Raw genomic sequence first — 14,992 nt, forward strand, 5'->3', positions numbered from 1 at the left:
GGCGGGCCGAGGTAACCGCCCCTCTCGGCGGCCGCCTCCTCCTCCGGGGCCTCGGCTCCCGCTCGGGGAGGCGGCCTGAGGGGGAGAACGCTAGGCCGCGCCTGTGGGGAGGGGAGGGGCGGGGGCGGGCCTAGGAGGGGGGAGGGCCCGTCCCTGACACCCCCTCAGCCCGCCCGCCCTCCGGGGGTGGCCTACCTCGCGGGGGTGTTGTGGCGGGGCGGCCTAGGGGGCGGGGCCCTCGCCCTGGCAGAAAAGGAGGGCGGGGGAAGCTGAGGGAGCGAGAAGAGCCTGACGGAGCTGGAGCCGCAGAAGCGGAGACCGATGTTTACGGCGGGCCGAGGTAACCGCCCCTCTCGGCGGCCGCCCTCCGGGGCCTCGGCTCCCGCTCGGGGAGGCGGCCTGAGGGGGAGAACGCTAGGCCGCGCCTGTGGGGGGGGGAGGGGCGGGGGGGGGCCGAGGAGGGGGGAGGGCCCGTCCCTGACACCCCCTCAGCCCGCCCGCCCTCCGGGGGTGGCCTACCTCGCGGGGGTGTTGTGGCGGTCGGCCTCCAGGGGAAGGAGGGGCTGTGGGGAGGAGGAGGAGGGTCTCGCCTGAATGGAAGGAGGGGGCGAGGGCGGCCTGTGTGTGTGTGTGGGGTGTCGTTCGTGACCTTTGGAAGGGGCTGCAGGGGAGGGAGCCGGGTTTGGTGTGGGGGGAGTGGGAGGAGGAGGGGGGGCGGCCAGGGGGTCTTGTGGGGGGGTGTCTGAGCCCCGGTTGAAAACTGACCTGTGGGGAGACAGGAGGTGGGCCTCTGTGGCTCAGACTGCTAAGACATTCTGTTATTAAACTCAGCTACCTGCAATTACTGCAGGTTCAAGCCCCACCAGGCCCAAGGTTGACTCAGCCTTCCATCCTTTATAAGGTAGGTAAAATGAGGACCCAGATTGTTGGGGGGCAATAAGTTGACTTTGTAAATATACAAATAGAATGAGACTATTGCCTTACACAGTGTAAACCGCCCTGAGTCTTCAGAGAAGGGCGGGATATAAATGCAAATAAATAATAAAAAAGGTTCTTTCTCTCTCTCTCTCTCACCTGCTGCCTTTTGGTCTCCTCTGTGGCTGCCTGTTTATCAGCTACCATTTATCTACTGCCTGTCTATGGCTATCATGTATCCATTGTCTATCTATCTGTCTATCTTAATGTTTATATCATCCATCTCTCTATCTCTCAACTCTCTTATCTGTCTATCTGCTGTCTATGTCATTTATCATCTATCTATCTATCGTGTGTATATATATATATATATATATATATATATATATATATATATATATATATATATATATATATATATATATATATATATATATATATATTATTTACATTTAGATCCCGCCCTTCTCCGAAGACTCAGGGCGGCTTACAGTGTGTAAGGCAATAGTCTCATTCTATTTGTATATTTATATACAAAGTCAACTTATTGCCCCCCCAACAATCTGGGTCCTCATTTTACCTACCTTATAAAGGATGGAAGGCTGAGTCAACCTTGGGCCTGGTGGGACTAGAACCTGCAGTAATTGCAAGCAGCTGTGTTAATAACAGGCTGTCTTACAGCCTGAGCCACCCACAGCCCCACCGATGATATCATTTATCATTACCTATCATCCACCCATCTATCTATCTCTCTCTCTCTCTTTCTCTCTCTCTCATCTCTCATCTATCTATCTATCTATCTATCTTATATCATTTATCATCTGTCTATCTATCATCTACCTATCATCTACCTACTGTATATCATTTATTATCTATCTATCTATCTCTATCTCTATCTGTCATCTATCTATCTATCTATCTATCTATCTATCTATCTATCTATCTATCTATCTATCTATCTATCTATCTGTTTATCATTTATCATCTGTCTGTCTACCTATTATCTACCATCTATCATCTGTCTGTCTGTCTGTCTACCTATTATCTATCTACTGTCTATCTATTTATCATCTATATCAGTGGTTCCCAACCTTTTTTTTGGCCATGCCCCACCTAAGCAAATCTAAAATCCTGATGCCTCCCCTGTGACATATAATTCTTACTTTAATCAAAAAGTGAACTCTACTCACGTGGAGGAAGCCTAAAAGGCCATTAACTTGGTTTAAACAAGGTTCAAATTGCCCCAACCCCATAGGCTTGGGTTGGGAACCACTGATCTATATATCTATAATTTATCTACTCTGTATATAGCTATCGTTTAACTACTGTCTATATCATTTATCATCTACCTACCTACCTACCTATCATTTCTATCTACTGTCTGTATCTAACTATCATTTATCATCTAACTATATATAGTTTGTATCATCTGTCTATATCTCATCTATCTATTGTCTTAATTTATTTATAATGTATCATCTATCATCTCCCTATCTGTCTCATCTATTTGTTGGTCTGTCATGTATCATCTGTCTATCTCATCTGTTGTCTGTCATCTATCCCAGGAGTCTCCAACCTTGGCAACTTTAAGACTTCTGGACTTCAACTTTGAAGTTGAAGTCCACAAGTCTTAAAGTTGCCAAGGTTGGAGACCCCTGATCTATCCTATCCTCTATGCTCTATGCTCTATCCCCTATCCTATCCTATCCTATCCTATCCTATCCTATCCTTCCCTTCCCGTCTATCATCTATTTATTATCTATCACCTGTCTATCTCATTTATCTATTGTCTGTCATCTATTTATCATCTAGCTACCTCTGTCATCTATCTAGATCTACCATGTTTCCCCGAAAATAAGACCCTGTCTTATATTTTTTTGAACCCTGAAATAAGCACTTCGCACTCAAAAGCCCAATTGGGCTTATTATCAGGGGAGGTCTTATTTTGGTATCTATCTATATCTATATCAATCTATCACTTTCATGTATTCCTGTCATCTCTGTATACATTTCCATCATCCATCTGTATCATCGATCTACCATCTATAACTCATCTATCTCTATCCTGTACCTGTATATCCATCTGTTTATCTCTCTCATCTATCTGCCCATCTTTATCATCAACTCTCTAGTTTGTTCTTTGTTTTGGTCTGGTCTTGCTGTAGACTTTACTTGTTGGGGCCTTGGGGCCCTGCCCAGTTTGTGATTTTTGTGTGTTTAGACATTTTGGAGGCAAGTTTTGTAAGTCTTGACTAAAATATTAGTGGTTCAGTGCACATTGTTTTGTGTCTGATGCACCCGAACATCCTTTTCCCTGCCACCATTTGGGGATGTGTATGTATACTTATGTGTACAAGGATGAATAGATATAGAGAGATACTTGAAAGTCAAGAAGAAACAGCTGCCCCCTTCTATATAGTTATAAATAAGAGAATTTTATTACAACTTTGTACAAATTTTTGAACCCTAAATTCAGGAGAGCTTTAATTCCTGCCTTTTTAATTCTGTCCCCATAGCTGTTTTAGAAGGGAGATATAAGGGAATTCCTTCTGAAACGTGTTAGCGTTCCTGCCATAAATGCAGCTGCAGCCATGGCTCATATTCCTTTTTATTGTCACTTTTGTTGGGATCCTTCTGAACTGGTTACTCCTTTTTTATTTAACTTCTCAGCATTATTTTGGTAATTTCTATTTACCTTATCTGTTAACTTATCAAAATTATCTCTTTAAAAGTAGCAACATGGTGTGACATTTTACGTAGATATAGTAAAGGTAAAGGGTTCACCTCGCACATGCATGCTAGTCGTTCCCGACTCTAGGGGGTGTTTTCATCTCCGTTTCAAAGTCGAAGAGCCAGCGCTGTCCGAAGACGTCTCCATGGTCATGTGGCCGGCATGACTCAACGCCAAAGGCGCACGGAACGCTGTTCCCTTCCCACCAAAGGTGGTCCCTATTTTTCTACTTGCATTTTTACGTGCTTTCGAAACTGCTAGGTTGGCAGAAACTGGGACAAGTAACGGGAGCTCACCCCGTTACACGGCAGCAGTAGGGATTCGAACCGCTGAGTTGCCGAGCTTTCGATCGACAAGCTCAACGTCTTAGCCCCTGAGCCACCATGTCCCCTTACATATATATATAGATATATAAACTCCACCTGCAGTTATTGACACAGTTGGATGCTAATTTTATTTATTAACAAGTGTTAATCAGAGAGAGGCAGGCGATAAAGAAATATGAAATATAAATAAACATGCTGGTCTATGACTAATAAAAATTTGTTATTTTTATGAACACTTGAAAGCATTTGATTTGTTCAGTGTGCTCTGAAGCAATTCCTTTTTTGCTTTGACTGCGGCTTGGGGGCTGCATCAGCCTTTCCTTAAAGCAATTTGTCACATTCTTTCAGTCTTGCAAAGGGGCAATTATGTGCATAAGAGAGTAGGTGAGTGTCTAATTTCGGTATCTTTCCAAAATCACTCAGAAGTGTCACAAACTGAGCCTCTCAGGAACTACTCACAACTCGCCTCTAAAGGAAGCGTTTCAGGATCTGCGTAAGATTACTATAGTTACCAGTTTAATAACCTCATAGGCTTGTTATAAATTCAGGAGGGAATGGAAGAAGATTCAGCCCATGCATTTAAGACAAGAGTTTCGTTTGCTAAAATATAGAAAGAGCCAGTTAGGCATCAGGCTAGAAAGCAGGAGACCTTGAGTTCAAATCCTGTTTTAGCCTTGAAAGCCAACTGGGTAACTTTGGGCCAGTCCCTCCCTTTTCAGCCCAACTCACCTCACAGGATTGTTGTGGAGAAAATAGGAGGAGGAACCTGCATTGATACACTTATTTGTAAAAGCTTAGTTGTAAAATAGGATATCATAAATAAATCTACTATAAGCCGCAGTGCTGCAGTCAGAAAGTACTTGGCCACTTGGTCATATGATACAATTTGAGAATTTCTGCTTGAAAAATTTAATAGAAAGGTTTTCAGTTATGCATGCAGCAGAGTGAAATTACTTTTAACATCCGATCCCTGTTGCTGTTATATGGCTATAAACCTGTCCGTTCTTTAATAGTTGGACCAACAGAAAGTAACTCTGGGTTTAAAAGTGATAGTAGGCATATTCTCCCTTGCTTGCTAAGCAGGCAAAATTTTACATTTCAATAGAGCTCTTAGGGCAGGGTGTGTCTACTCCTAACTGAAGCAGCCTGTGTTTCTGCAGCTTTGAAGAACAACAAACACCTGTCATATGACCCGATAATACAGTTTAAACCAGGGGTCTCTAATCTTGGCAACTTTAAGACTTGTGGACTTCAACTTTGCTGGCTGAGGGATTCTGGGAGTTGAAGTCCACAAGTCTTAAAGTTGCCAAGGTTGGAGACCCCTGGTTTAAAATATAGGGTTCCCTTTGCACTAAACAGATGTGGCTTTGTACAATACACACAACAACCAGGCAATAATTGAGCGATCAGTTGATGCCATCCTCATCCTATGTACTTTGCGTCTTGGGAAGTGCAAAGACTTTGAAAGAAGGATGGCAAACGCTCTTCTAGCATAGGTAATAAATACAGCACTCCCTTTTTTACATTGACTTGATGATACACAATGAGATGAAGTGCAAAAAGCTCATTCAGTAACATGAAATTTAAAAACCCCGGTAGAATATCAACTGAATCTAGATTCCTATGTCTAGAAACTGAGAAAATGTCCCTTGAAAATTAGGAAATTCCTCTAAAGCAACCTTTTGGACCTCAGGGACTACTAAATTCATAATTTTAAATCCTACGGACCAGTAATATGAATTCTTAAAAAAGATAAATAATATTTAGTGCAATATAAAAAATGCAAATAATTTTTCTGCGGACCACCAAAATTTTCTCACGGACCACCAGTTGGTGACCGCTGCTCTAAAGGTATTCTGAGATGCTATCATTAGACTAGTCTCATGAAAGACCATTATAACATATTTATTTTTGTTCTCCTTGCTCTGTTGGGAAGAGGTCCTGATAATCCCATGGCCATAAATCAAAATATCGAAAGTATTATTGTAGTTAATAAACTGTTTAAAAGTTTCATTTTTAGGCGTGTAGTATGGAAGATTATTCTTGTTACCTGTCTTCCATTCATCTTTATTACATCTTCTTTATCCATCAGATAGTCTTGGCTGGTTCTACTCATTATAATAATTTTTTATCAGGTTGATAGTTTCTGAAGCAGACCATCCTTGAAGCGAAGAGAAACAAACCCAGAAACTTCCAGGTTATTCAGTAAAGCGTGGTTAAACCATCTGTCCTGGCAAGCTGTCAAAATCAGATGCTTAGTTTTACCCTTTTTTTTGTTCTTGTGTAGTTACAAACTACACAAAGTCATCAGCGCCAAAGTATAGCATGGTTTCTCCAGCCATTTTGGCCTTTGACTGCAATGGAATTAAATTCTGAATTATCTGAATAGGAAACATCTGCTCAAAAAAAACAACAGCAACCTTTGAGTTTTTGAATTCAAATCTTTGAAAAAAAATTTAAACACGTGGCTCTATTTACTACCTGCTCGGTGTTAAATAATTCATCCTATTCTTGGACTGAAATAAAATATAGCAGCTGAACATTTTATGCCTTTTAGAGAACAATACAACCTGCTAGTGCGTTTGCTTAAGCTGTTGCCTGTGTGTTTGCAGACTTCACTCGTTTCTTCAGCTCTGAGCAACATTTATATCTATCTATCTATCTATCTATCTATCTATCTATCTATCTATCTATCTATCTATCTATCTATCTATCTATCTATCTATCTATCTATCTATCTATCTATCTATCTATCTATCTATCTATCTATCTATCTATCTCTAGATGTGTTGGCTTTCACTGGAGTTTTTATCACACTTGCAGAGTGTCACATTGAAAGAAGCCAAGATATATCTTTATAAATTTATATATACAGTTAATCCTTGACTTATGACCACAATCGAGGCCAAAACTTCGGTTGCTAAGTGAGGCAGTTATTAAGCGAGATTTGCACTATTTTACGTTTTTTCTTTCCAGAGCTGTCAAGTGAGCCACTGCAGTCATTAAGTTAGTAACACAGTTATTAAGGGAATCTGGCTTCCCCTTTAACTTTGCTCAGTCAGAAGAGTCCCAAAAGGGGCTGACATAACCCTGGGACACTGCAGAGGGTCATAAATACGAGTCAGTTGCCAGCTGTTTGAATTTTGATGACGTGACTATGGGGGATGCAGCAACGGTCTGAAGTGTGAAAATGGCCACAAGTCACTTTTTTCGGTGCTGTCGTGAATTCATATTGACTTTAAACAAACTCTTGTAAGTCTAGGACTATCTGTATTCAGTGTATAGTCACGGAACGCTATCTGACTTCGTGTCCCAAAGGTGCTTTATCAAAAGGCAACTGGGCTTCCTTGTTTTTCTTTGAAGACGTTTCGCTTCTCATCCCAGAAGCTTCTTCAGTTCTGACTGAATGGTGGGGAAGGAAAGCATTTATACTCCTTGCAGACAGCCGGTCATTTTGCATCATTTCAGAGACCAGACCCCCTAAAAGGACGCAAATGACCAGTTCTGTCTGCAAGGAATATAAATCCTTCCTTTCCCCACCATCCAGTCAGAGCTGAAGAAGCTTCTGGGATGAGAAGCGAAACGTCTTCAAAGAATAACAAGAAAGTCCAGTTGCCTCTTGGGGAAAAAAAAAGCACCTTTGGGACAGCCCAGGACCTGGATGATTGAGCATCTCCATGGATTATCTGACAGCCTGTTGGGTGAGAATGTCTTGGTAGATGCAGTTTTGAAAAACAAAAGGCTTTGAGTAATCCCCGCTAGACACCATAATGACACCACTCCTAATCTTTCAGATCTTCCCGGATAACACAATGCCAGCTGAGCGGAAGAAGTCAGCCAGCATGGACGAAAAGGAAACACCATTAAGTAACAAAGAGAAGGAGTTTGGCGAGAGGCGGTCAGTGAGCATCCGGGACAGACCCAAGGAGGATGTCAGGCTGGGCGTGAAGAGAGAGATGCTCAAGCCGCCTGAAGATAAAAAGAAGAAAATGGAGGAGGAGAAGCGGAAAAAGGAGGAGAAGGAATGGAAGAAGAAAGAGGATGAGAAGATAAAATCGGAGGAGGAACAGAAGAGAAAGGAGGAGGAGGAGAAGCAAAAGCTGGAAGAGGAAGAGAAGAAGAAGCAAGAGGAAGAGATGAAGCTGCAGCAGGAAGAAGCAGCTGCCAAGTTGAAGTAAGAGCTTCTTTATTTCGGGTACCTGTAATTTGGGAGGAAAAGAGAGGAAGGTCCTAGGAGAAATGTTTAAGACTCCCCTCCCCCATGTTCAAAGATTTCATTTCCACATCAATGTTTTCCACCATTCAACATGAAAAGGTAACATGTACAGGTGTAAAAACATTTGTTAAAGAGGCAGCATATTAAAATAATTATATATAAGTTGCACTAGATATCACCTTAGGGAGAGAAAAAAACACCCACATACGAGGAAACGGAGTGTTGTGTCCCACTCCTCCTCTGACAGCCGGGTCTGGGAAGTCTGTATCCAGCGTGGCCACGAAGCCTCTGCAGCTTTGCCAAATTCCTGTCAGAGTTCTCAGGGCAGGCAGGAATCCAAGGTGTGACTTCAGCAAACCAGATGAGACTTTGCTTGACTCAAGGAATGCCAAAAAGCAGATCCTTTATAGGCCATGGGGTGTGGCTCCATGACTCAGCACTTATCCAGGCCTGCCCCTCCCTTCCTTTTGCTGACGTCGCCTTTCCATTCTCCGGAAGCGGGGATCCGTCCACTGTGACTTTCCGTCTTCCTGATCTGCTGCCAGCACTTCTAGCACGTGCTCACATGCTGTAGGAGGGAGGTTTGTTTGCTCATTCTGTCCAGGCATGGTGCCAGGGCTGGGGGCTGGAGGCATGCCAGGCCATTCCTCTTCATTATCAGACTCTGACTCAGATAACAGGAGAAGGGAGGGGCCCGGCTGAGGAGAGGAGGGCGGGCGAGGCACAACACGGAGGTTGATTTTCCCAAGTGATGCCTGCCATTTTTAATTTAAGGCACCAGACTAGAAAGCAGGAGGAGATAAGTTCTACTCCCGCCTTAGTCATGAAAGCCAGCTGGGTAACAGGGTTGGCTCAGTGTCCTTGGGCCAATCACTAGGAGTTGATGAGTTCTAGTCCCTCCTTAGGCACGAAAGCCAGCTGGGTGACTTTGGGCCAATCACCAGGAGCTGTGAGTTCTAGCCTCACCCTAGGCATAAAAGCCAGCTGGGTAACATGGTTGGCTCAGTGTCCTTGCGCCAATCACTAGGAGATGGTGAGTTCTAGTCCTGCCTTAGGCACGAAAGCCAGCTGGGTAGCAGGGTTGTCGTTGTGGGGAAAATAGGAGGAAGGTGTGTTGAATATGTTCACTGCCTTCAATTATTTGTAAAAATAAGGTGGGGTACAAATGAATAAATATAAAGTTAAATTACTATTTTTTTAACAGATGTGTGTTGCCTAGTATCCTTGTTGGTCTTTACAGAAGGTTTTCTAAAAGGCTGAATACCAATTTAAAAATATAACCTCCCCCCCCCCCGCTTGTTGATGTACTATTTTTCCAGAGAGAAGGAAGAAGCTCACCAGCTGCATCAGGAAGCTTGGGAGCGCCACCAAGCCCGGAAGGAGCTGCGAAGCAAAAACCAGAACGCCTCGGAAAGCCGCCCGGAAGAGAATTTCTTCAGCAGGCTGGACTCCAGCCTGAAGAAGAACACGGCTTTCGTGAAGAAGCTCAAGACCATCACCGAGCAGCAGAGGGACTCCTTGTCCCACGACTTCAACGGCCTCAACCTGAGCAAGTACATCGCCGAGGCCGTGGCCTCCATCGTGGAAGCCAAGCTGAAGATCTCCGACGTGAACTGCGCCGTGCACCTCTGCTCCCTCTTTCACCAGCGCTACGCCGACTTCGCCCCCTCGCTGCTCCAGGTCTGGAAGAAGCACTTCGAAGCCAGGAAAGAAGAGAAGACGCCCAACATCACCAAGCTGCGGACCGACCTGCGCTTCATCGCCGAGCTGACCATCGTCGGGATTTTCACCGACAAGGAGGGCCTGTCCCTCATCTACGAGCAGCTGAAGAGCATCATCAACGCTGACCGCGAGACTCACACCCACGTTTCCGTGGTCATCAGTTTCTGCCGCCACTGCGGCGACGACATTGCGGGTTTGGTACCCAGGAAGGTGAAAAGCGCGGCGGATAAATTCAACCTGAGCTTTCCCCCCAGCGAGATCATCAGCGCGGAGAAGCAGCAGCCTTTCCAAAACCTGCTGAAGGAATATTTCACCTCGCTGACCAAGCATCTGAAAAGGGACCACAGGGAATTGCAAAACATTGAAAGGCAAAACAGGTGAAGGTTTTGTACGGTCTTAGTGTTAACTTGCCAGAGTGTTGTTTTTTTTCAAAAAACCAAAAGAACACGGATTGGGTAAGAATCTTTATTTAATTTCTCAAAGGAAGTGTTTTAAACTCTCAGGTCCTGCATTTTCTTTTCTTTTTTTTTTATTGAAAAAGTTTTACAACAACAATTAAATTTTTCCCCCTCCCCTCCCCCCTCCCCCTCCTTCCCCCCTCCCTCCAAAACTCCCCTCCCCCCCCCGACTTCCCGGATCAAACAGAAGGTATAGTTCAATAAACAAACAGTCATACATTAAAATTTTAAAATCTAACACATTTATAATTCTTCTCTCTCACATAACCTGACTTCTTCCATTAAAATCAAAAACAACATCCTTCATTCAAAGGCAATCTGAAATTTCTTAATCTGATATCTATTTTGAATATAATCAATCCAATTCTTCCATTCGTTTAGATATTTTTCTTGAGTACTGTCTTTCAAGAAGGCTGAGATTTTAGCCATCTCAGCCAAATTGGAAACTTTCAATATCCATTCTTCTATTGTGGGTAATTCTTTTTTCTCCCAATATTGTCCAATCAACAATTTTGCTGCTGTTATTAAGTTCAAAATCAATTTAGTCTCAATCACTGTACAGTCTGTTGTTATTCCCAAAAGGAAAAGGTCCTGCATTTTCCAGTCAAAAATGGAGGTGGTGTAGAGAAATGAAGTAATGGCAGAAGTGGTAGGCTGCTGCCGGTTCGGATGAACCGCTAGTTCCCACCAGCGGTTCACCAAAACCAGTCTGAAACGGCAGCAGCCCACCACTAAATTTAATGAAGAGCAGGGGGAATTCCATTCAGTGGGACCCAGAGAGGCCTTCTGCCATTAGTTCATTGCACGATGAAGGGAGGCTTACAATCCTCCATCAAATTTACTCAGAGGTGGGTGTCACGTAATGTAACAACCGGTTCGCCCAGCACTGAAAATGTGAGCTCGTGTGCCTTCCACCAGTGATGGGATTCAAATAATTTAACAACCGGTTCTCTGCCCTAATGACCAGCTGGGTAGGCGTGGCTTGGTAGTCATGTGGGTGTGTGGGCGTGGCCAACTCAACGTCACTCACATCGATGGGCGCTTCGCCTTAGCTGTTACAATGTAACAAGGCTTAACCAGAGAGGCAGTTTCTGTAAGCAGGGCAATAAAGATTAGGCTAGAAACACCACCAGAATGTTTCTTTCCTGCCTTCCTTACAGGATTAGCCCTGTAAAGTGGAAAAAAACCAAAATAAGATTTCTTTCAACAACCGGTTCTCTGAACTGCTTAGAAAATTAACAACCGGTTCTCCCGAATACGTGCGAACTGGCTGAATCCCACCACTGCCTTCTGTGCAGGTGTGCGGCCTTCCGCACATGTGCTTTGCTCACGTGCACGCCTTCCGCACACGCACACGGCTTCAAAAATACTGCGATATAGACGGGATATCACCAGGGCAGGTCCGTTCTGGGAGAACCGGTTGTTACATTACGTGTCGCCCACCTCTGAGTCAATTGATGGAGGATTGTAAGCCTCCCTTCATAGTGCAACTTGGTTCGCCATCCATTCATAGATTACCCTCCCGAAGTGGGAACTGCATGTATAGAGGTAGTCCTTGACGTACGACCACAATGGAGCCCAGAATTCAGGTGCCTCGGTGAGAAATTTGTGGAGTGAGTTTAGCCGAAATGTGACTTTTCTCGGCACCTTTGTCACGTGAACCCCTGCAGCAGTTAAAACAGTAACACGGTGGTTAAGTGAATCCGGCTTCCCCATTGATTCTGCTGGTCAGAAGGTCGCAAAAGGAGATCGCGGGATGCTGCGACCGTCATAAATACGAGTCAGTTGCCAAGCGTCCCAATTTTGATCATGTGACCATGGGGGATGGCGCAGTGATCCTAAGTGTGCGTTTGGGAAATGGTCGTAAGTCTCTTTTTTCAACGACATCGTAACTACTAACGGTCACTAAATGAACTGTTGTAAGTTGACTTATCTGTACAGTGATCCGCGCTCAGAATGAGAACTCCATTCCATTCCCATTCCCATTCCATCAGTTGTTGTTTGTTGTTGTTCTGATTTTTAATTGCAGTTGCTGTTCCTCGTTTGGAAATGATTTGGTTCACAAAAGTGTAGTTTTGTAGATAATAAAAGTGAAGTTTTGCCAGTTGTTCTAAGGCTTCATGTAACGCGGATTGGGTGGGTGTGGCTTCACATCAGTCAGATTTATTTGTCTTTCCAATTTTTCATTTTTACTTAAAACATGGTAACACATCACGGGCAGCTCTTACAGCTTACAGCGGTTTCGCTTAGTGGCTCTTCGAAGTTATAACGGCATTGAAAAGAAGTGACCTGTGACCGTTTTTTCACACTTTCCAGCCCTGGCATTCTCCCCACGGCTCACGTGATCAAAATTCAGACGTTTGGGAACTGACTCGCCTTTATGACGGTCGCAGTGTCCCTAGGGATACGCCATCCCCTTTTGCGACCTTCTGACTTGCAAAGTCTAAGGGGAAGCCTGATTTACTTAACAACCGTTCTACTCGCTTAGCAATTGCTGGGATTCACTTAACAACTGTGGCAAGAAAGGTCATGGGGCAAAACTCACTTAACAACTGTCTCGCTTAGTAACAGAAATGTTGGGCTCAATTGTGGTTGTAAGTCGAGGATTACCTGTATTTTGTACACCCCCAATAGGCCTGGTAAAAGTACAGTTTTTATAGGCATTTAGTATTCTTGTTTGTTCGTTTAACAAGAGTTTTCCCGCTTTTCGAAATATGCCTGTTAGGTTTCTCTGGGATTAATGTCAGTTTTGTATTTGTTGCAATTCTAGTCATAAATAAGATGTAGCTGGAGCCCTTTTTATATCAGAACATATTCACTAAGTTTCAAGGCCTGGAGCCTTGTCTATTTTAACACTAAAAGATGAAAAATTGTGTTTTCGGAGACATTCTCTTTTGCATTTGACATTCGGGCAACACCTGTCAACTTCTTCACAGTGAGTTTTATTCTCTCTCTCTTTTTGGCATTAAAATCACCCATCTCATATTTCTTCTTCATTCCTATTTGAATCTGGGTTGAACTCTTGCTTTTCAAAACAGACTAATGCAAAATTTAAATTAAAACACGTGATTTTAGAATAACTCCACTGGCGTGATGGAGCTGTCCAATATTCAAACATTCCCCAAACAAAGAATTGTCAAAGAGGTTTATTTCAGCCTGGGCGTTGGCTCCCTGATGCAGATTCGTCTCGCCCCCAAATAGTGATTGTGATTGGTCAACTTTGGATAGAAAGCACTGAACTTTGAGAAGGGAAGACTCGTTTTTCCTCTCCTGCAAGATTTTCTTTTGCTGAGACGTTCTGCAAAAGAGGGAGAAGATTTTCCGCTTTTCGGGTAGAAGGAAATAAAACTCTGGCTCTTTTCTGACTGGTGGAGTTTCAGGAGACAAATTGAGGCATTGAACTTTTAGATCAGCTGCCTGTCACTGGATCTGTTTTCAAGGCCCTTTTTATTAATCTGAAACGCTAGAAGGCCTTTGATGTCTGCAGGCAACGTGCAGTTTTCAATTTTTGTCCCTCTGGCTCCTGAAACTTTGAACGCTAGTGTAGGAGGTTAGCACACACACCCCTCCTAGAAGAATGAAATATTCTGGGAAATATTAAAAAGGCAGAATATTTCCTTGGATGAGAAAAAGGAGATACACATTTTTTAAAAACAAAGCAACTTCCCCCCCCCCACTTCAGCTCCAGGGTGATGGGATTAAGACATGGACCTCAGGACATGATAGGATTATCCCTCTATGCATCTCACCACATGGCACCTGGGAAGGTTACATCACCTAGCAAGGCTCAACCAAGCCTGGGACACAGACAGCCTACAAAGTTGGCTAAGACCTCCCTTCCACCCCCCTGGGAGTCTGACATGTGACAGCTTGTACCATTCTGTGAAAGCAAGAAATCCTTCTCTTCATAAGAAGGACTCATCGAACAGAAATTTCCACCTACAGAAAGTTGTAGCTGCATTTGACTGCATTATTGAATAATTCCTATTCGAAGACTGAATTTATTGCCCTTAGCTTACTCTGGGCTGCTCACAATCAATAAGAATTTTAATTTTGTTAGATTGATGACCTCCTCCAGTACTTTCTCCTCCAGTTAATCTGGCCTAAATTCTTTATTCATGCTTGCAGTCATTTTCAGCGGATAGTTAATTACTCTTATTAATCCCCATTCATCCTGTCTCCCCAAAAGGGAATTGGCCATTCAAACTGTCAGCACAAATTAGTTTATATCCTACACAAATTATAATTAATTTAACACATTACTAGGGTTTTATGTGTTTTTTAAGGAAGAACTTAGTCAGTTTGGCTTGTGCATTAAATTTTTTTTTGAGGGGGGGGGAATGTAGTGTAATATTTGCATAACACGCTTGTGTGTATAACTGCCTTTATAATATAGGTCAGTGATGGCTAACCTTTTTGCTGTCGCGTGCCAAAAGCGGGGGGAGCACGGGGGGGGGTCATGCGCATGCGTGTCCACATCCATAATTTAATGCGCCCCCCCAATGCATGTGCCCCTGCGCTCCCCCCCCCGCTTTTGGCACACGATGGCACGGTGGGCTCGTTTTTTGCCCTCCCCGGGCTCCAGAGCCTTTCTAGGAGCCTGGGGAGGGCGAAAACGGCCTTC

The 14,992-nt window shown here is 43.9% G+C and overlaps 1 protein-coding gene across 3 annotated transcripts in view; it reads left to right on the forward strand.

Annotated features, from left to right (window-relative positions):
• The first annotated feature begins 212 nt into the window (after nucleotides 1-212).
• The window catches only part of UPF2 (UPF2 regulator of nonsense mediated mRNA decay), a 52,586-nt gene continuing 37,806 nt past the window's right edge, over nucleotides 213-14,992 (forward strand). For 2 of the 3 annotated variants that reach the window (XM_058190233.1, XM_058190235.1), the window contains exons 1-3: nucleotides 2,642-3,857; nucleotides 7,767-8,146; nucleotides 9,508-10,287. In XM_058190233.1, coding sequence (XP_058046216.1) covers nucleotides 7,785-8,146; nucleotides 9,508-10,287 — 1,142 coding nt within the window. In that variant the 5' untranslated portion in view covers nucleotides 2,642-3,857; nucleotides 7,767-7,784. Of the gene's footprint in view, nucleotides 341-2,641; nucleotides 3,858-7,766; nucleotides 8,147-9,507; nucleotides 10,288-14,992 lie in introns of those variants that run through there. The other variant, XM_058190234.1, reaches the window with a different exon arrangement.

The sequence above is a fragment of the Ahaetulla prasina genome, chromosome 7 (assembly GCF_028640845.1).
Source record: "Ahaetulla prasina isolate Xishuangbanna chromosome 7, ASM2864084v1, whole genome shotgun sequence".
NCBI classification, from domain to species: Eukaryota; Metazoa; Chordata; class Lepidosauria; order Squamata; family Colubridae; genus Ahaetulla; species Ahaetulla prasina.